General features: G+C 49.8%; 1 protein-coding gene across 2 annotated transcripts; it reads right to left on the bottom strand.

Annotated features, from left to right (window-relative positions):
• Positions 1 to 146: 146 nt before the first annotated feature.
• Positions 147 to 23,028, bottom strand: LOC144145234 (uncharacterized). Of its 2 annotated transcripts, none has more exons than XM_077676773.1 (12): positions 22,902 to 23,028; positions 16,375 to 16,414; positions 15,728 to 15,809; positions 15,363 to 15,525; positions 9,824 to 10,441; positions 9,234 to 9,279; positions 8,346 to 8,386; positions 3,587 to 3,690; positions 2,234 to 2,363; positions 1,314 to 1,521; positions 840 to 1,160; positions 147 to 301 (listed from the first exon to the last, which is right to left on the bottom strand). In XM_077676773.1, exons 1-12 carry the CDS (start codon positions 22,915 to 22,917, stop codon positions 265 to 267), a joined length of 1,806 nt encoding a protein of 601 aa, XP_077532899.1. In that variant the 5' UTR covers positions 22,918 to 23,028; the 3' UTR covers positions 147 to 264. The 2 variants fall into 2 exon arrangements, with proteins under 2 accessions (XP_077532899.1, XP_077532900.1); XM_077676774.1 differs by having other exon boundaries at positions 15,363 to 15,522; positions 22,902 to 23,027.
• Between the last annotated feature and the right edge of the window lie 23 nt (positions 23,029 to 23,051).

Raw genomic sequence — 23,051 nt, forward strand, 5'->3', positions numbered from 1 at the left:
CACACAATGTTACACTATACAGAAAACCTCTTGTTGCCAGTTGAGCGCCAACTGCCCTTCAACAGATTGTGGAATGATACACAGAACATGACACAATGGGACACAAAGGGTACGCATGTCTTTGCACGAAAGATGGGGTGTGCCTAAAACAGTATATGTGCATTATGTGACGGTGATGAGCGCAATGGCAACAAACTGGTCAAGAAGGACAACGAGTGTCGCCAACCAAGGGGGGGAGGAACATGCTGCAGTGTTTTGGAACACCTAGTAAGGCCGCGCTCTCCTGTCTCCTCTGTCCCCTCTGCAAGAGAACACACAAAGCACAACGATGAGCGACAAGCACTTGATTTCTGCAAAAACTTCTGCCGCAAGCTCGGTGCACCTTCGCAAAACAATCCAACGTACATGCAAATTCAGTTTGACCGCATAGGATACCACAAAGGATGAACTTCAGCCTTTACTTCACAGTGTGTCCCACTCAGAATGGCAACTCTAAAACCTCGTTTGCCTGATCACATTGAAAATTAGTGCAGCTTACTGGAAAGGAAAAAAACACACCACCCACAAGTTGGTGTGCAACTTTTGTGGGAACAGCTCTGGAATTCAAGGCCACCTTTGAGAACTTCTATCATTGCAGTACTTTCGCGTTTCCACTGATTTCTTTGAGCAAAAGGAGCCTCTTTTGCCCCAGTTTCATTACACTGACACTACCGGAAAGGAGTTAAGAGATGAAAAGCTAGCCAGCTTGTGACAGAAGTTTATCTCGTACCACTACAAGAGAGAACTCAGGCATGCACCAGAACAAACAAGAAGTTCCCCCCCTTATGCCCCCAACTCACCCGGGGCCGCCCCGCATGGGACCCCCACGGCCAGGACCGCCACGGCCAGCGCCAAAGCCGCCCCCACGGCCGCCCATGGGTGGTCCTCCGCCGCCACCGCCCATGGGGCCACCGCCACCACGGCCCCCACCCATGGGGCCCCCTCCACGGGGACCACCCCGGTCGCCTCCACGGCCACCACGGGGGCCCCCACGCATGCCGCCCCGCATCCCGGGCGGGCCTCCGGGGCCGTCGGGACCACCAGGGCCACCCGGACCGTCACGAGGCGCCGAGCACCGGTTGCACTGCATCCGCCACGAGAAGTTGTTGTTCCCACACGCCCTGCACGAGGGGGAAGAGCAGGGGGAACGCTCAGCCGCGGCTGCTCCTGTCCGGGTGTCCCGTGGTCGAATGTGCAACGAAAAAATAAAGGCTAAAGCACGTGAAGGGAAAAAGATGGTAGATCAGGATGAGGATGCCAAAAGGCGCACTCACGGGTTGGGGCACTTCCAGTCACCATCACGGCCGCCCATGCCACTGTCGGGTCCACCGCCCCGGCCGCCGCCGCCACCCCCACCCCGGGGGCCACCCCTGGGCCCGCCACGAGGTCCCCCGCGGCCACCCATGCCGCCACCGAAGCCCCCAAAGGGAGTCTTGCGCTGAGCCAGCTCCACATTGATCTTGCTGCCCATGAACTCCTTGCCTGGGCGAGGGAGAGGGGGGAGGACACACCTCAACAAGTGCCAGCACGAGGATGGCCAGCCACACCCGAACACTGGCTGCAAGATGCAGTCAGGCAGCTGGCATGTCCCAAACCTAATGGCACCTAAGGGCATTTAACATTGCCAGCCAGGCTTGTGTGCAAGCCCGGGAGCCAAGCTAACCTCGTATTGCACCACCTATTACCGGGGTCGGAATTCTCAGTTCTGTCCATGTGGAACGAGCCCCGATTGGCTGAAAGCAGACAACCCAAACATGTTTCTGTGCACGTCATTCGTCAAAAGGCCTTTCAAATGCATCTACAGAGTGGACATTTATGAAATGGACACAACTCAGAATTCCAGCCCAGGTTGGATGCAACTACCTTCCACTTTATCTAGGCAGACAAGGGCAGCCTGGCCTCTTTGCAGATTTGTGGTTTCATGAATTTAGTTTTTTTGGGTCCTGAAGCCTTAACATCTGTTACACTCCAGTGTAGTGTTGGACGTGCAAGGGCACAAAGGGTAACTTCAGGACAACCATTTCGTTTTATACAACCCCTACAGCAACATGTGCCTTCCAAAGTACGTGCATACGGCCAAAGACAGACGAAATTAAGCGACTGCAAGACCATAGGGATTCTTGCAGGCTTGTAAGGTGTGCCCTCAGGGCAGATTGTCCTCCTGCATTCTCCCGCTGCACCAGCATATGCTTACCATGGAACCAAGTAATGGCAGAGCTTGCAGTAGGAGGGTCATCGTACGTGATCGTCGCCTCTCCCTTGCCCTTGCCCGTGATCTTGTCCTTGTAAATCCAGATCTTGTTCTTCCCAGTCTTCTTGTCAAGCTGGCACAAGAAAGTGTCGAGACAAGCCCTCGTCACACAAACCAAACCAAGACTGCCTGCAGTGCACAGGCTTTGTATGGATGCTTACCGAAACAATGATCTAAATTTGCTTCTTCTGAGGCAATGCTTACTGAAACCAACAGCAGCACCGCACCACAATATAAATCCCCTACAGAATTCCAGAATCACTGCACACCCTTCCATCCATACCAGCTGAGGCTATCGGCAACACTTGAGGCTAGCTAGACTGACTAGCACGACTTCCTCAAACCACTAGAGGGTTGGCAGACCCCAGGAACATAAATCCAAGCGACTGACAACCCTATAGCAGAACAGGGCAATTCTGCATGACCTCTTTCCTCACTACCTCGGCATAGTGTTCCATACCTGCCAGGTTCTCCGAGATGGCATTAGGGAGCTCTGACAGGGGAAGGGGGGGAGGCTAAGGGATCGAAAAATTAGTAGCAGCAGAGTCCAATTATTTACACTGCTTCGTCCAAACAACTAATGAGGTATGCACCCCTGCTCAGATGCTAGGTAAATCTTCGGCGGGGCTGACGGCACCTTTTTCAGGAAGTCCTGGTAATACAGCGTAACAATGTTCGTACCTGTGACTCCTCGCCAAAAGAACGTGGCTGAGGGTTGTGTTAGACATGATGATGATGAAAAAACGTTCATTGCACAGAGTGGAACGTGTTACGGCCGCTCGCCGGTAGGATGGGTGCTCGGAACTGGGTGCAATTTTTCTTTACCATACTGAACTGCCTCTCACATTTCGCGTTTCTGTGTTACTTAGCAGCTTAACTTGCACGCATGGCCAACTACGCTTTTTAACCTCCTCACTTATCACGATGTCAATCGCTGTAGGATTGTATTAGACTGTCGGGTAGCTCCGGCGCAATGTGTCCAAACTGGGAGAAAGGTTCGGCCTGACACGGGTGTGTATTCGGGAGATTTTCGTTTCGGCCGTACAATCGTACGAAACCATCAAAATTCGGGAGTCTCCCGGACAATTCGGGAAACCTGGCAGGTATGGTGTTCTCACCAGTGGCCTAGCAGAAGGATCAGCACTCCATCTGCTTTGTGGTGCTGTCATGCAGAATACTACCCAGTACAACTAGTGCTTGCAAAAATTTACATTAAATCCCACTTGGCACCCTTACTACTGTAGCGCAGCACACCACCAAACGACGCTTCTCCAGACCAAAAAGGCGGACGCTCACCTTGATCAGGCCAATGGCACCAAAGTGTTCAGCCAGCTGAATCTCTCCAACGTCCTCCGGCAAGTTGGAGACAAAGATGGTGTCGGCCATTTCCTCCGAAGGTCCTACAAAACCCGTGCCACGGGAAGCCCTCACTTAGCACTGATGAAGCAGCAGGTACCACGGAACGATGTCACTCGTGCACTGCCTAGGCTTTCAGGAACGCCCGTCAAGAACCGTGCCCGATGCTCTCACATCAGAAACAATTTTGGCACCAGTTCAATGCCACTTATCACAGGGCAGTAATCATATTACCGAAAACAGATACACTGAGCCTATGCTTGGCAAACCAATTATTATTGGATTTAGGCTATGCAAAATCGCAAATGCATGCATTAAAGCTGCTCATCCTTACAAAGACAGGCCTGCAAAACAAGGCATTAGGCAACAGTGAGCCTAAACAGTAAGCCTTTGATCAATCACTTCTGCGAAATCCAGCAGATCCTCGAAAAATAGCCCCCAACCACAGGACTGGTAAGAACATTCTTTGAGTACTTTTTTTGTTTGATGAAATTCACAAGGCCCTCCAGATGAGACTTTAGTCATCATGGCAAAAATACCATCACTGTACACCAGGTAACACCAATAGAATGCCAATGTAAATTTTTTGTGAGTATTAGAGTCAAAGCTGACCAATATAACCCACACGGTAGCACAAAAGCTATGATAGAACCTTTCTTTGCCTTTACGACTTGGGCACAAGATGATAACCATTTAAAGACATCTTCAAATGCACCTAGAATGCCAGCATGTAAGTGTTTTGAGTGTCACAACCACACAGTGTGTGTTACTGTTGTAGCACAATGCCTCTCCAGAATATTTGTGTCTCATTGCGCAGAGGTTACTGTGTTGAAGTGCTCAGCCTAGTGCCATCCTTTTAATAAACTTTTTTTGCTCAATTTCAAGCATGTAGACAGAACTCACTATAAAAACCATGCCATTTCCGCGAAAATGCAAATATTTTTAAAACCAACGTTCTGCACGTTTTCTGTCTTCCCAAAGGGAACATGTTGAATATCTGGGGCTGCCGTACCAGATCTCCCACAGTATGCAGCTCAAACGTAATAGGTACCTTCTGCCAGCAAGAAAGCGAACAATCCAGCCTCAAACTGACTGTCTTGCTTAACAGCACCCTCGATAAACCGCACCGGTGCACACCAAGGCGCACCGGTGCGCCTTTTCATCCTCGATAAACCGCACTGGTGCGCACCATCTGGCCTTGATAAACTGGGGCGCACCGTTGCAGGACAATTTTTCGTTGCCCCGTCCCGCACCGTGAGAGTCGACGGTGCGACGGAGTGCAATTCCGAGATGCATCGAGGACGACGCCGGCGAAGTGGCGTCTGCTGCAGCGACGGCGCATCGGTACAGTGAATTGTAGCATCAGTGCACTCGTGTGAAGGCGGAACGGGCTGTATATTGTCGCTGACAAGCATGAATTGCTTGCGAATTCATCAGACAACGATGCGACGTGCTCATAACTGGCGTTAATAAGGGCCAGGGATTGGAAATGGACGCGAACTTCGTGTACTGCAAAGAAGGCTGAATGCATGGCCAGCCAGTTGGACTTTTGCATTCGTTTTGCTCGATTGAATTACACGAACAGTTACTGGAGTGTCTAGACCACGAATACCTACATGCTTTGCTGTAGTGGAAGGGCGGAACATAACAGGAACTCGCGTTATGGCTCTCAGAACGAAGATGAGAAGCAGCTTGTAGGTAGCTGCTTAGTGGAAGTGGTGAAGTACGTTGTCGCGCATGTGGGACGGATATGGCTTGTGTGTACATATAATCATTGGCTTTCAATAAATATCACTTTGTAGTGGCGCTGTGTCTTATTACGCTGCTTTTTAGCCACTTGTGAACGTTTTGATGAGTTGTTTTCACAGCCTAAGAGATGGTGCTAGGGTAGAACCGCTCAGTTTGTCCTTGGCCAACGCTCCGTGCCGGTGGGCACCGTCGTGGGTCACTGTGCACCGCACCGGTTTGGGGGAAACCCCGGTGTGTGTTTATCGAGGATGCTGTAAGACTTAAATTGCAGTTTAACAGCGGTCATGAACTCCAACAATGAAGGCACACAGATGCCCTAAGAGCAGAACTTTTAGAAAGGTTACCACTGTGTGGTAGAACAGAAGCTGGATTCCCTGTAATTTACTTATGAACTACTGTAACACACATTAGAGTTGTAAGAGCAGAGAACCAGTCCCAATAACACGTGGTACACAGTTGGCGCACCTGCGCATGTGCACAACCGGTTTTGCCGCCTTTGCGCATGCACTGGCACCAGTCCCTTACCGCGTACCGTACTGGGACCAGCTCTCCACTCTGCTACAGCTTTCGATTAACTAAGCTGACTAAATACTGTGAACAATCGCAGAGTGTGCTCAGAGAGCAGCAGCGTTACTGTTTTCAAGGTACACGCACTTTAAAAAAGCACAAGCAATGCATACTGATACGCACAGAAGAGGAGCCATACATTGAATGCTTGCACATTCCAAGCCAAATAATGATAAAAATAAAGATAGGATTCTCCTATCCTAGGATAGGATAGCATAGGATGGGTAGGATACAGCCCATCCCCAAAGAATGCCCGCACTTCAACGCAATGGCTCCTCCTCTCAGCAAACTGAACTGAAAAGCCCATAAAAGATACCCCAAACGCACAAAAAATGTTGCGTTAGCGTAGTCATAAGGGGGGGAGGGTCAGACCAAATTGTGTTGCAAGGCACCTCAAGACTGGTTGGAAGTGTGCTTCAGCAGGTGCCCTACATGGTGGCACTGCTTCGGTAATGCACTCAACACCTGAACTGTGGCAGCGGGCCTATTTGTGAAGAGCCCCATGCTCGATCGGCCAACAGCACACAAGCGGGTTCTTAACTCCAGACACCAAAGTTGCTTCACGACTTGTACAAGCGCCCAATATCCGCAGTGACCAACACTTTTCCACAGCCGTCGCGGCATCCCACCGCAAACCAAGAAACAGCACCGCCCACCTCAATTGACCCTCTTTGAAACACGCAGCCTTCGTTGCCCCTAAAAGGGCAAAGCACAGAAGCCAAGCTTCCGTTTCACAGGCTTTGCATTGCACCAGGAAAACGGGTCAGGTTTTCGAAAGTTAAACCGCAACTGCAAACTCCAGCCCTAGAGCGTTACTAATGGACCATGTCAATCAAAATGATGTGTTCATTAACCACTGCTCACACTAAACCAGAAACACTAACACCCGGGTGGCGCATTGCACCACAGCATACACTTGTGAGCCGTGTACAGAAATAGCGGCCCACACCCAGCTAAAGGACTACGCGGCAACCATGCAACCCAATCACGCAACCTTAGGTGCAATGTGAAATCGCCAAGAATATCGGCTCCATACCGCATCGGAGCACACCACACCACCATCACAATGTTGGTTGCATCGAGATACCCCCCCACCCCACAACTGGGGGAGAGCCCAACATTCGGGACAGAACCATCGGGTATGGGAAAAACGTGACAATGCTCCCAGGAGCAAGCAAAACTTCTCACTCCTTCTGGAGCAACCTTGCTCCACGCAAGCTCAGCAGCACCAATGGGACTGGCCGGCCCTTTTTCACCTTTATGTTCAAGATGTTTGGGCATTGCACCCTGATGTTGAAAACAAAAATGGTGTGAGATGGCTACACTCTGTGGGTTAGGTGTTACTTGAATGGTGTTGTGCCAGAACTTACCCAGTTGCCAAACGGGAATGCCAAGGCACCAAATGAATCGCACAGGTAGCATTCTTTATATTTTCTAGAGCGGACAAACCAACGCGGAGTTCAAAACTTCACAGTTTGCAGATCGCGCAACAGTTGCGACGGCCATGGATGTAAACATGGCAAGGTGCACCTTTCCAGACCACATTGACATTGCACGTGTGTGCATAATGCAGTTTACTGCGACTGCGCATGGAACCTGCTCCATTTCATCAGTTGAACTACTGCTTCAAGTGCATAGAAAGCCACACAAAGGCAGAGCCGTTGCTGCCATACCACACGTTGGCACACCACGGGAGGATCAGAGGCTGCCCCCTTAGGCGGCCCTTGCCTGCCTTAGTGATTCCATCTCACAGAGGAACTTCCTCTGCATTATGCTGGCCACACAACCTGCCGAGGCAACACACGCTCACCATTTCCATTTCAGCAGTGTTAAACACAACTGCCCACAACCGCGCCTTTAGCGCATATAAACACCTTCTTGGCTCATTGAGCCACAACGCTAACCATTACCGGTTTCGCACCAAAGTATGGAAGAAACATGACCACCCATTCCCATACTGGAATGCAACCACCTTCTTGACACCTCATCAAGTGTCACCGATCATATTCAGCCGCAACATACCACAAACTGCAATCATCACCACCAGCCACGCTTTGGATAACATGAACCAGTCTTGAGTGTGCCTTGCAACACTAACCAGAGATTGGTAGATAAAACATTATGTGCAGCCTATGCACCAAGGTTACGAACAACGAAATTATACCACAACCCACAAAAAAATAAACGTAAAAACAAAGGCTTTATTCAGCGGACTCTCGGTACTGGCAAGTATGCAATGAGAATTTTGTGTCGGGAGATTTTCTAATGCAGTGCCCACGAGGCACACAGACTAGGCCCAAATTAAGGTACACGCGTAGATATAGATGCAGATATACAGATAGATAGACAAACTCAAAGCGACACCATGAGGTGAAGCTGTTACCTTTGTTGTAACTTCCCCTGCCACCGGGACCACCTTGATTACTAGAGTGTGAAGCAGACATCGATTTGTTAGGCCTCCCTCCTTGCGACTCTCACGGGCAAGGAGTTTGCACTCCCCGGCATCTCCTGCTCTCATTATGCAACGGGCCCCCGCCCCGGGCGGGCCCAGCCAAGGGGCACAACACACCGAGGGGGGGCCAGAGAAGAGAACAGGGCAAACACACCCATCATCACATCATCACGGTCACCACCTGCGAGCCCAGCCAGCTCACCGGAGAGCACTTTTAGAACGAACCCCCTCCCCCAAGGCTAGACAGCACACAGCGGAACACCAGGCGCCCCGACACTTTCGCAGAGGCGCTACGTGGCTTAGTGCCAGCCAGTTCGTTAAACGAAACCCCTTTCGGTACCAGCAACACCAAGCCGACCACGCCGGGTACAATCTTTACACCCCCGTGAACACACCTTCAATTATCTGAGACCACTTGGCCTCTTATTACGCGTCACACAAATTGGCCAATGTGGGGCAACGCCGTTAGAAAGCCCATCTCATCATGCAAGGCACACCCTAGTTTCGTCTGTCGAAACATGCGAGACGAGAATGACAAAGTGTGAAACACATGTCGGCTAAACACCCCACACACTGGTGTTTGGCAATCATTGCCTACATTTTTAAACCACTTGTATACCCAAGGTTCTTACTGTGACCAAAACTACTGCGTTCACAAACATGCATAATGGAACACTGCGATATCGTGTCATCTGTGACAAACTGGAATGAGCAATTCTGTCAGCACTTAACAGACTGTGCTTCCCCATTATACGTCGTTGAGAACAATGTGACAAGGCAAATGAAGCGCTGCGAGCAGGAAACGGCAGAGCCACGTACCTGAAGCCACCTCTTCCTCCACGATCGCCATACATGCCCGGGCCACCTGTAGAAGGGAACAAAGTGGCATCAACCACTCTGCACCACCCACGTACGGAGCGGAACAAACAGCAAGTGATATCAACAGAGGTGTGCGAATAGCTCCTGGACAGCGGGGCGTGAAGGATTCTGACCAGCCAGCTTGCGCAGTGTCAACCTTGGCTCACCACATACTGGACACAACCAATATCAGAGAAATAAAGGATTTTTTTTAAAAGCAGCCAATTAAAATTGAGCAACGTGAGCCTTGTCCACCACATACTTGACACAACAGAGGTTAGACACAGAAAGTGAGATTTAAGAGTTCTCATAACACAAACACACATATTAAGACATGCCTCATTCAATGCAATGACAATTGCCCCGCACGCTGCCTGCATTAGTTATGTGAACAGTGTGCACAGCCAGACCTGGTATGCTACTGCTTTGTGCACACAACCCTGCGCAACCAAGGAGCAACTACAACGTTGGGCAAAGGGCAAATGCGGCCCTGGGCAGGCACGTTACCGTCAAGCAACATCAGTGCACAACAAGCGGGCCGGCGCACCCACCTTGGCCGCCGCCATATCCGCCAGGGCCCCCGTATCCACCAGGCGGCGGTCCCCCGTAGCCTCCGCCTCCACCACCTCCGGAGGGTGCCCCAGGCGGCCCTCCGTGGGGCCCAGACATGCCCCCGGGGGGTCCTCCCCGCCCGTAGTCCCCGCCTCCCCCGTAGCCGCTGGGGGGTCCCGGCTGCGACCCCGGCTGCGGGGGCCCGCCCTGGCCCCCGTAGCCCCCGCCACCCGGCTGCGGGGCCCCCCCCATCTGCCCTCCGGGCGCCTGCGCCTGACCGTAGGGGGCTCCTCCGCCACCCGCCGCCCCGTAGCCTGAGCCGTAAGGGGCTGCGCCGCCGTACTGGTGAGAGCCCTGCTGCTGCGGAGGCGCCTGCGGCTGCGGGGGTGCCTGCGGCTGGGGGGCCCCGTAGCCGGCCGCTGCCGCACCGCCGTACGCCCCCTGAGGAGCCGGCTGCGCGGGGGCCCCGTAGCCTCCGGCCGGGGCAGCAGCCGGCTGTGCCGGGGCCCCGTAGCCTGCGCTGGCTGCGGGCGGGTACGCGGCGGCATTGCTCGCTGCTGCCGGAGGAGGCGCTGGGGCAGCCTGGGCACCGTATCCCCCGTACGCCGCACCCTGCCCTGCACACGGGACGCCCCCCACCCACCTGTGGTCAGTGTCCGCTCCAGCTGCTGGCTTGTATCCACCCAGCCTCGCTCATGCAATGCAAGTGGCTTGGCGCCTGCCAGGTGGTCTCTCTCGCTATAACAAGCACAGGACTAGTGCGTCCTCCTAAGCTAACCTAATACGCTGGCTACCACATTTTGCCCAGCACTAATCTCGGCACAAACCTCGCCCCCAAGTTAGTATGTACTTGCACAAACACAACAAAACAGTACAGAACACAACGTTGCTAACAACCAATGTGGTCATGCTTCTGTAAGAAACCCACCACCACGCTGGGCACTAGACAGTGACTCGAACGAAGGCCAAGCTTTCGCACTAAATTCCTCATAACCCTGACTGCCAGACGTGACCCAAGGAAAGCCCAATGGACAAGGTTAAGGGGGGAGGAGGGAGGCACAGCTCTCCAACGTGTATTCGCACACCTCTAGTTACGGAAGTGTCACAGGTTCTCATAAAAGCCCAACACCAAGTAAGGCAGCTTGTAGCGTCGCTAATGTTTCTTTTACATTTGCATTTATTTTACAACAGGGCAAGCTTGCTATGTGCACACACTGCTGCAGTACTTATGAGTTATCTTCGCACAATAAAATGTGCATTACGAAGGTGAATTGCGCTATTTAAAAGCAGTCATGGACAAACGAAATGCAAACGCAAAAATATGAACCAGAACACACGCAATTTTTTGCCATACAAGACGAATTGTCACATGGCTCCCAAACAGTAACAATGTCTGTAAATGCGACATTCCAAATATAGAACCGCGCCATTATGTGATCTCCATACATCACATTCTTCAATTTTGCGTGCTCTGGTTCATATTTTCGTGTTCACATTTCATTTGACCACGACTCTGCACATTGCTGCTTGTTGCTCCACCCAATCAGTAGTAAGGGTCAACCCCTGGGCAGGCACACACTCTACCTCACCTAATTAGGCCATACCACACGAGCAAGTGCTCTAACTACTTCACCTCATGCTCGCAGCGGCCCACATCTAGCTGTGCTACAAGAGGTGCAATACCATAAAATGCAACCCCAAACACCAATTTTGGCTCATTTAAGCGATGCCATTTGCATTGCCCTCTTTCCAGGTGGCTCACATTACAGCTCTGCCCCAATTAGGGTAAAAAAAAAGGGGGGGGGGGGGGAATGCAGCCACAGCACCTTTAAATGGCACGGAGACCACCAGTACTTTCTGGTGTTCACTAGCTATGCCCTGCATCCCTTATGATGTGATCACACCTCAGGCTGCATGTGCATTCTCTCCTAATTGTGGTGACAGGGTTAGGGTCGCCCACCAGTGGTTAGCTCGCACGTGCTCATCTGTGCTGCCTTCACACGGTCCACAATGGTCATGTGGAATCACTGCAGGTTGCAGCCAATGCCCTCAAGCAGGCTTTGGCAATACACCTGCTGACGACCAAAAATGGTCCCGGCATAGATCACCGCATAGATTGCAGGATAGCACCGAAAATTCAAGCTGCGTCACTACTCTGTGCACCCAGATACCAGTAGTCCATTGCACAGTGGTGCCACTGATGAACGGTGATTTGGAGCAATTTTTGTATCAGCAAATTATTAATTTTGGAGCAATTTGGAGCACCTAAATGCCAGTTTTGGAGCACCTTGGAGCAACTAAACATCAACTGCTAGATGTGTCCAAAGCATCTCTCAACACTAAAGATTCACCAGTATCGACCAGTAATTGATGTGTAGGTCGTCATGGAATGCGCTTCAAGGTGGTTTTCCCACATGCGATCACAAATAGACGGCACAGCTCAAGAATAATGGTCTTCTTGTCCCTACTAGGGGAAGTCTTTTTCAAGGAGTCACTGAAAACGCTTCATAGTTGGCAGGCTCGAACATGCATTAAAAATAGCTTTCACAGTCAGCTCTCCCAATAGCCCAAGAATAGCGAAATAGCCAAGTTCTACAACCACAAGAAAAAGTAGCCATATTTGGCTCTTATAGCCCAACCTGTCATTCCTGGGGCAATGGGATTTTTTTCTTCCACTTATTTCGAAACAGTCGCAAGAAGTCGCCAGAAGTTTGATGCAATTAAATCCCCAAGTATCCACGCAATAGCAAAAATGCAACAAAACATAATTTGCAAGGTATTTAGTTCCTTTCTGGTGTAGATAAAAGACAACATGCAACACAATAATGAATATTGAAATGCTTCGACAAACCTGCCTAGCAAAAAAACAACGCGCCTCTTTTCAAGTTTATTAATTGTTGAGGCAAGCCCTCGTGTTTTACTTTTTTATTTTATTAGATGCAGGCGGTTGCTATCAGTCCCCATGCGCATTTCCAAGTTAGCTGGAAATGTGCACGAGAAATGCGCAGGAGCACTTTTGCATGCGATTCGTGCGCGTCGGCGTTGCGCGTGCGATTTTTTCACGCACGCACGCGGCAGTTTCTACCACGCTCAGAAAATGACGCGCGTCGCGCGCGGCACTGGGAGGAGCCTGGCGACTTGCGCCAATGGGGAGGCGCGTGCCTCATGGCGACTGTTTTGAAGCGCTCGAGACAGCCCGGTTACGGCCGGCTGGCTCCGTCGGTGGTTTTTTGGCTTACTACCCCGGCAGGTATTGCATGGACGTTTTCACTAGCTACGCGGATGATGTTTTATAGTACCGATTTCGCACACATTATAAGCTCCTTTACCACACAAGCAACTTCGTGCGCGCCTTGAGCGGTGTTTTAGAGAGCGCTTAAAAGTGGTCGCTCGAGCTCCCCACACCACTTCGCGGCCGAAGCCGCCGCCATGTTGCCACGCTGCGCGCAGTGTGCGGGCAAGCAGAAAACGCTCCATGAGGTTCGTGCTTTAGAGAGACTGGCTGTTTTTCACGGCCCGCTTCACTTGCGGCGGTCCGCTCCGCGAGCCCAACAAGCGAAGCGAGAGCTTGCAGCCGACCGCGTCACGCATGCTGCGAAACGGCGCTCCCGCTGGCTCTCGGAGCGGAGAGGGCCGGCAATAAACGCCACCTAAAACTACCTATTGTTTATAGCAGGAATTATTGGAAACTACAACAAGAAGGAAAGTTTCCAGCGCTGCAATGACTTGCTAGACGAAAACACTGTATCGGCGGTACAGTGACGGCGCCAACCAAACTCACCGCGGAAAACACGATTTAGTTATAGTACATGTCTAGAGACCACTGCGAAGTAGTGCTTGTAACAGGCTGCACGCGATTGGCGCGACACAAATTTTGGCGCACTTGCTTGCAAAATCGTGGTTTTTTATTAGGATGGCGCAGGATACCTCATTTGGCGCAAATTGGCGCATTTGGCGCAGGGGTGGCAGCACTGATTGCAAAACAGTACCCTCGGGAATTCAAGACAGTGATTGACACACAATGCACAGAAGTCTCCTAGCAACACCCCTAGGTTGCTTTGTATGTAGTACAGGGGTCGGTAGCCTTTTGAGGTGGAAGATAGAGGTGTACGAAGCCGACATGGCAGGAAGGGGGATGAGGGGCTTTGCAGTACAAAGGGCAGAGAGAGAGAAAAAAAGATGGGGACAACGCGAAATGGGGGAGATCTATCTTCGTTCCTGTTCAGGTCACAACCGCCATTTTGGGCTACAGATAGAAAGTAACAAGGGGAGGGGGAGTTCTGATGTCGTGCGGGGGGTGGGCCACAGGTTGCCGTAATGTAGTACATCAACATGGTGCGAACTCCATCCTAAACTTCAATGGACTGTACATATACAAACTAAACACACACACACACACACACACAAAGAACACCGCGCACGTGTTGCATAAAGGATCTGTTTTTGTTCAAAATTGTTACTGCCCATCTCAATTTTCTCACCATGTTTTGCTTTCTTCCAACAGAGCTTGTGGCCGTGTCACTGAAGTGCTATTTGTTTCAGGCCTCTCTTGAGCTTGTTTCACTTATAACACAGTGCCACACAAGCTTCCTTCAACCATAGGCAAACCAGCAGATATTCTGTGGCTAATTGTTGCGCAACTGCAAAAACCCTAACAGTACTGCAACACATAATCACAACTGCCAATTCACGCTTGAGCAGTGCAAATAAACCAGCGCAATGTTAGGTTACACAGCCAGAAATACCTGAGCCAAATATTACACATGCACGTGAAGCCGTAAGCTCGGAAATCACCGTGAAAGATGCAGAAAAACTAACTACGCTTTCTTTAATCTTATTATGCACTACTGTAATTGCATCATAGCACAGTGGCTGTCTTATTGGCTGTTGCTGGTCAAGTTCACGGGTTATTTCTCACATTTCCTGTGATGATCCACTGTCGCTGGCACTGTGCAACCGCCTCTTTCATGCCTGAACATGTACGAACAGTTTTGGTGTTTCTTTCGTGTTTCGAGCGTGCGTGAAGTTTGGGTGACGAACTCAATACCCCCTTTCAACCAGATTACTCGACAACGAATGCTCGTTGCTTCAAAAACACCCTACCAGCCTGAGTGCACGCTTGCGAGCAGGCACCAATGCCTTGTTTTTCCGTTGCATAAGACCAGAAATAGACCCCTCCACATTGCGTAGAAAAAGAGAAAACTACCTGGCCTGTGATATGTCGAAGGCCACAGAAAAGAATGCCATGAGCCACCCCCTTCACTGGTAGAGAGCACACAGTTTTTGTCGCTCAGTCCGCTGTTGAGACGACAGGGACCGATTATGCGCAATTTCATCTTGTGCAGCTTCGGTGATAACGAACAGAGCTTTCGTGCAGAAGGAGATTGTTGGGACAATAGACTTTAGCCCAAAATACATTCTGAACAGTTGGTGGTGAGTGCTGCAGGGCCCCTGTAACAGTGGGGCTCTCGTGCCACCCAAGGCACGTTTCCCACATCTATCTAACCAACCACATGTAGCGGGGGAAGTCCTCCTCACCTTGCGAGTAAGAGTTGGGCTGCTGGTAGCTGCTGTACGACTGGCTCTGCTGGCCGTACTGGTCCTGGCTGTAGCCGGTAGCAGCTGGGGCCGGAGTCACGTTGGACGTCGCACCCCACATGGCCTGCTGCGGCTGCTGCTGCGGCTGCTGCTGAGGCTGCTGCTGAAACAGAGGCAGGCTTGGAAACACCGCGTGCACTGCACAGCGCCACAACTGGCCGACAAAACTGCACCCGGCCTAGGCAGAACAACAAACTGGCAGGAGTGAACACACGTCAGACATCTTGAACAATTTTTTAAAAACCACAGAACTGAGGCGTAGGCCACGAGAGGACGCATGCAGACAGTGAACGAGCAGTACTGACCCCGTATCCCGAGGCAGGCTGGGTGTAGCTTGCCTGTGAGTAGCTCTGATCCACACTTCCGTAACCCCCATAGGAGCCATACCTGCAACGAGTGGGGATCATCATGCGACATGTCCCACAAGCTTCGGGGCACAGCTCAGTAGTCACGGCAAATACTACTATCACTCCCCTTTAAACCTGGGAGGGAAGGAAAATGCAAACACAGAAACCCCACAAATCCGAAAAAGCGCAATTTCTGAGGACAATTCCCAGAGTATGAAAAATCCATTTTAGTTTTCGACCAGTGCATGGTTTGGCTTCTAAAAAAGCACTGGAAACAGGAACACTGCTTTGAGCATAACGGAATACAATGTTTTGCTCAAACAAAACTGCATTTAGTGATTAGAAATCAGTTTACAGATTCAAGTTAAATGCTTTTACTAACAACTGCACATTAAGACATGCAAGTAAGCATCTACAATAAAGCTTTTTCAATTACAAAACTACACAATGCAGTAAAAGCTACAAAGGTGTGCAAGTTTTAGCGACACTGCATATTTAGTGCACAGCTTGAACGCAAGTCTGCCATTTACTGGGGACACTTATGTCAAATGTTCTACACACAACATGTCTGCAAACATTTGAAAGAAAATGCGCGTTGGGCTTACCCAGTCGCCGCAGGCTGGGAGTTGCTGTAACTCCCATATTCTGAAAAGCAAATGGTTTGGATACTTAATACAAAATAATCGACTTGCTTTGAAGAAAATGGCAGTTAAAATGAAGCAGACCCTTTGTACTACTACCACCATAAAATTCCAAACAAGCGCCCACACGCAGGCAAGTCGAGATCATCAGCAAAGTGGGAAGGGGACGACACCAAAATTCACGATGGCGGCCACAACAATAACAGAATGCACATGCACCTAACATTTGGCCAAAGAATGTTAGTCATCGCTCTTAAAACCATCAAAAGACTCCCCTGAGTCGGCCCCAAAGAAAAAGAAAAGAGTTGTGGTGCCTTGGCTCCAACATCCAGCCATTAAGCGCGTTGCTTATGCCACAGCCCCTGCACCACAGTAATGGACTGGTACAGCGGCCCATGCCTCAGCAACAAAATCGATCATATGCTGCCGCCAAAACCAAGCGATACCGCCAAAAGAAAAACGAGGACAGGCTATCGAGTTGCTAACCACGACTGGATTGGATTACAGACTGACTGTGGCACAGCAGTGTTGCACGAGTGTGGTGGATTTCAAGGTGCGGACACTGTGGAGCGAGGGAGAGGGAATGGCACGGAAATGTGAAATTAGCAGTGGATTTAGGGGGGCCCTTACATGGGTGGGGGCGCTTGTTTAGAATTTTACGGTATAAAACGAGTGAATGGGTACTTCATGCTACGCTTGTTTTATCAGACCTCAGAAAAGCCTGTTTACGGCCCACGACACAATTTACACGTGCACTAAATACTTTACAGACTGCCAAAATTTACAAAACCACGGAAGAGTAATTTTGTGTCTCACTCACTGTACAGAACCATAGTATGGCAGAAAAGATGATGAGAACTTAGTTCCAGAAGTTTAATGCTTCACATTTTACTATCCGGTGTAAAAGTGTACACCCAAAAAGAAAAACCCAATGAAACGCAGTTCAATTCCCACAAAAAGGCGTTTTCACAGTTTTAACTCTTTCCTTACTGTGCCTATAGAACGTCACCAGCTGGCCAACGATACACTCAAATCCCCATTTCCAAACCATTTGAAAAACCCCTGGAGCGTCCTGTCTTGTTGCAGTGCCCTTTTGGTTTTTGTACAGTACTTCCCCAGCCAGGAGGCGATTTTTAAACGCCGCTTCAAAAGGCAAAACTGCACCGTAGTTGCGGAACAAGACTGCCGCATGTGCGACATCAACTTGCGCTGATAGACACGGCAAATTGTGGCTTTCCACAGCAGTGAGTATGTGCACAATTTGGCATTATCGGAATTTTCTGCCCTCTGCTGTGTTGTTGAAGTACAGTACAATCTCGATAAACGGAAATCGCTTAAACGGAATTGCCGCTTAAACGGAACAGTAGCCCGTAAGTTGGTTGGTTTTGTATTCAGATAACGTAAAAAAATTCTCGGTAATGGGAACTGAAATTTGTGCGTCACCGTGTAAACGGAACCAGAAATGGAACTTCTTGTGATACCCATTATGAGAATCAGCTTTTTACAGTTCCGGATGCTTTTTTTCTTATTCCTTTATGTGTTTTAGTCTCACTGAACTCGTAAGACTCGTCTCGTTAGTGGTCAGTCGTGTTAGCACAACGAATGCAACATCACAGTTCTTGTTCCAGTCGTTCGGTCTTGATTCAAGACGCCGAGGTTACAGGACTCAGCTCCTGCCTCCTCGTTCGTGCCATCGTGGTGCTATTCGCGCTTCATTACCGCGTTGTAGTCTTCTAAATTCGGTGGCTCGTACGCACTCGCAAAGTTGAAGCCTCTAGCCCCCCTGCAGATTCAGTTGCAAGGACTTAAAAATAATTGATGCATTTTGTAGTCACAGCGAGTCATTGTTGCCAAATCAACTTTGTGAACGCTGTGCCTAAGCCTCTTGTAGTTTTCTTGCTTTCTGAAAAACTACCTTCTAGTGCTTAGAGTTCCATGAATGCCCTTACGAGTGTGCACGCACATAAATTTGCACCTTTGCACATCTCTCTCAGTAAACAGGGCCCGCTTGCACGAACACACGTTCTTATTGGCAGTCTTATTCACAGTCTAGTCTTATTAGCGGACTTCAATAAGACCGCGAATAAGATTCGGACTAGTGCGCTTGCTCGAAAGCACTCGGGCCAGGCTACAGAACGGTCTTATTCAAGACTATAGGGACAGCAAGTACCTAGATGAGCACGAGAGAGGCCCCTAGGGAAAAGCGGGGAATACGCTGCAAAACTGCTTGTTGCCGTCACCGGCGTTGGGCAAGCGTTTATTTTGAACCATGATTGGATTTATTCAAGCAATGCTGACCATCAGACGGCGTATTTCAGCCTTGTCACAAATACGTTACAATGATCTGCCATCCTTGGTAGGCCAACTCACGCGGCCGGGCCTCGTTCGCCCGGCCGCGTAAACGAAGTCATTAACAGAGATCGTCTGCTCGAAGCGTGGGCCCGAGAAACCCACTGGGCTGACGCAAAAAGCAGCGACGTTGTCTTGCGTTGTCACAACACGATTCGTGCTTTCGATATCACCGTGAATTGGAAAGTTGCAAATTGGCTTCAGGTTCATCATCGTAGACTTATATCCAACGAACACTCCAGAGGCTCACGCCGCGTGGAACGGCTACACGATCGCAATCACCCGCGGCCTAGCCGGCAGCTCACTTAGCGAGGGCTGCAGCTGTAAACAATCGTGCAGTAGAATATAGCCGAATGTTAATATCATGCGTGCTGCTTTTACGTGGCGCCTCCGGATACCAATTGATCAAGCAGAATGCGCAATCAAAGTACAAACCCAAACAATCAAGCTTCGTAACAGAGAAGGAAGGAAAGACACGAAGTCTGCGCAGCTTCTCGTTGAAAACGCGATTTTATTTGACACTCACGGGCAGGGGTACACAGGCTGCAAGCGTTTCGCTGTTGTGTGTAATTTTGTTGTCACATTGCAGTTCTATTGTGAATGCCTATTTGGTGTTCCTGAATTAATGGGCATGATTTTATAAAACAATACATTTGTTCCGTCCTTTCCGTGCCGCCTTTTTGTAGCTACTGCGGTGACAGCTGGCATAGCAGACGATCACACATTCACACCGCGCTCTTGCCCGCCCGATGTCTGCTCGGGATTAATATCGGGCCGCAGGCTATCATTCCTGTCCATCTTTGTTTCACGTGAGGGAGAAAAAAAGCCGCGCTACCCGGGAAAAACAAGCACACGCCCATAGCGCACAGCGAAAGTTGAAAAGGGTGGTTGGCTGCAGCCATCGGTGCCGCATCAAAGTACGTAGGCCTTGCGGCTTCCGGCGCCTGCGTTGTCTGTCTTTCCACCCTCTCTCCCGACGGCGTTTCCAACGGCGTCGATCTCCCGGAACAGGCATTTATTTGTTCCAAGCAGACGGTTGAACGGCCGCCGCTCGGTATCGTTCGCCACTTCTACGGCTACTGCACTCGTTTTTCACGGTATGGAGGTCGGTCTTTATGATGAAATGACCGACCACGTCAGCATAAGACTGTGAATAAGACTGCTCAGAGCAGGCTTATTCACAGTCTTCTTGCGTTCTTATTTAGAGTCTTATTCGCTGTCTTATAGGTTTTCAGAAAGCGTCTTATAGCCTAGGGAACATAAGACCCCGAATAAGACTGCCAATTAGATTAGACTGCGAATAAGACTGTCTTATTTGGCTTCGAGCAAGCGGGCCCAGAACTCCTGGTAAACGGAACTTTTTTTCGGTCCCTTGAAGTTGCGTTTACCAAGAGTCTACTGTACTTTCTATGTAGTATTTTGTCGGCTAGGAGGCGACATTTAAAACGAGCTGCAAATATTCAAACTATGCCGTGCTTGCAGATTAAGATGGCTGGCCGCAGGCGCGAAGGTCAACACTTGCTACTAAACTCTGCAAGTCGCGTGATTCTGCTGCCCCCTCGGTGGATCAGCAGTGGAGTTTTGTAAAAGAGAAGTAACCACAAGAGCCGCTGTTGAACACCAACAGCCTCCTGTTATCAGCAGCTTTTGGGCTCTTTCCCAGTTTGTTTGGAGTCCTTTGTGGCTGGTTCGAGTACCTTAGGGAGGTCAGGAATGTTGTTTATCTTATCTATAAGGTGTAAATGTCATTTAGACTGCCCCTTGTCGAAGTATAAGAAAATGAAACGTCAAGCTTATGTTTCATCCACGGGACATGCATCTTGAGTAGATGAATTGATATTTCAAAACCAGTAAATTCAAAAAGTGTGTGCATGCATGTGCTTTTTTAGGGATCAGTGCCTTTCACACTTGAGAGAAATAAAAGTTGGGGTTATTTGAAACGAAACTTTGCACACTCACTTTGAACATATGGACCTGTACAATGAACAAGGATAAAAAATCTGTGAAATAGTTTGTATTTTGGAGCTCATTTCGAAAAAAAAAAAAAAAAAAAAAACTGGTCAGAGCGGCAATTTTTACGCAGTTTTTTCATCACAACTTCCTTAATATTCATTGTATTACATTTATCTTTTCTCACTGCACAGGTGAGACCTTTAGCTAGATAAATGCCAAAGCTTTCTTCCATTGAACATTTCCTTATTTAGTTATTACGGCCGGCGTGGCTAGCAATTTCGACGCATTTTTCGACAAAAACTAACTAATAAATTAACAGTAACTTTTTTTGTACTTTAGGACTTCGTAAAGCTAAAAAAATTATTCGGCAAAAAAAATCTTGGCTTGTGAACTAAGAAAACTTTTTTTTTTGTGGCCTACCACCTTAAGTTGAAGTGTTTGTGGGAAAAGGGGGGGGGGGGGGAGCAATCTGAAATTTTCGCCCTCAGTGCTGGTTGAATTACTAAATAGTGGTCTGGAACATTACTAATTTCAGGCAAACTACTTTTTTAGGCAACCATACGCACTGCAGTAGAAACCCGGTTGGAGGTCGACCGCCGAGCTCAGATCACCCCATGCCGTCCGCCACAAAACTAGCGTTACGTACGAGGCAAGCAAGACGAAACAGATAGGCGAAGGTCCCTCGTAAACAGCTGCGCTTCTTGGCAGGCCTCCCACAAGAGAGGGGGAAAGGGAAATACGCACAGCCACGAAACGACAAATAGCTCGGGGTGAGGGAAAGGGGAGGGGGGGGGGTAGTGCGGTAAATCGCGAACACAGATGGCCAGCCAGGAAAAGCACGAGGCCCGCCGACACGAAGCAACGACGGATAGCAAGTAATGCGTCATGGCAGACATGTTCGTCAGCATACCACCATCCGCACTAGCTCGTTTAACACGCAAGGGGACTTCAGGCCCTTAATTTTCTCGACAAAAGATAAAAAGATAGAACGGTATTCACTTTACCGGAGAATCGACCTTTTCGCGTGTACTGGTCTTCCGACTTCCACATCGGCAAGCCGATGAGCCGGTAATACAGTGGCTACGGTGCCGGCTCGTATTCATTTTACGGAGAATTCGGCACAGATGCGATCTTTTTGCGTGCAGTGGGGCTCTTCAATTTACAGTCTCGGACTCACCGCGGGCTCCCCGAGAATTGATTGTAGGGTTTATTTAACGCGCCGACGCAACGCAGGCGATGAGGCGCGCTGTAGTGGAGGGCTCCGGATTAACTTTGACCACCTGTAGGTCTTTAACGTGCGCCGAAATCTCGTACACACGGGCGTTTTTGCTTTTCGCCTCCACCAGAAAAGCGGCCACCGAGGCCGGGAATCGAACCCGCGACCTCCGGCTCAGAGGGCTCCGCGAGAAGCAGTATTTTCACATGTATCCCTGTGGCTTCGGGGAATCGTCGGACTACCCACGGTGAATCGGAGACTAAATCGAAGAGCCCCAGTGACGAATCAGTCTCCGACTTCCACATCGGCATGCCGATGAGCCGGTAATACAATGGCTACGGTGCCGGGACAAGTCTAAACGCCCTACTGACGCAAGTTTAACAACATGCGAGCGATTCGGCTAGAACCGAGCCAATTCGATCACCAAGCAAATTGTCATTCAACTCTGGTCGTCTGCCTTTGACCGGTTTAATGAGGGTAGCACGCATCCCCTATGAAGGCATGGAAGTCCGTCGCTTCACAAATCAAGTTTTAATGAGATCGCGAATAAATAAATGGCTCTCACAGTACTTCAGCTTTTAACAAAGCAGGAGTTTGATTCTCCATACGAGCGACGGAGGCGGGACGATAAGATGGCGCCACAGAGGCCTAGCTAGACTGACAAACAAACCGGGACACTCGCCAACAGCGCACTTTTAAAACGCTGATAAATATTGCCTCGACAAACACGGAGCAAGAGACAGCGCAAGCAAATCAAGCAGACCACCGTTACCAGCTCTACAGCAAATCAACCGATACTGTACGAAAGGCCAACTAAAAACTAGTGCCGGCACACCATCGCCTGCGTTGTGTGCGCGGCCGCACGTAAGCCTAACGCCGGTCGAATGTCGTTTGCAGCGAACGCAAAAAATGGACCAATGACTTCGCAAATCAACTAGTCCCCAAAATTGTCATAATATAAATGCACACTTACGCGTAGCGTCAGCCATTCTTGTGATGTTTTACACCAATGAATAAATGAACTCAATGAGCCAAACACACGCTGAACAAGCCGATGAGAAGATGGCGATGAGTGGGGGAAAAAATATTGTCGTGCTACGTCATTGATCCGCTGACGTTAATC

Source organism: Haemaphysalis longicornis, unplaced genomic scaffold (genome assembly GCF_048455015.1).
Source record: "Haemaphysalis longicornis isolate Haplotype H1 unplaced genomic scaffold, Haemaphysalis longicornis Haplotype H1 scaffold_7, whole genome shotgun sequence".
Lineage (NCBI taxonomy): Eukaryota > Metazoa > Arthropoda > Arachnida > Ixodida > Ixodidae > Haemaphysalis > Haemaphysalis longicornis.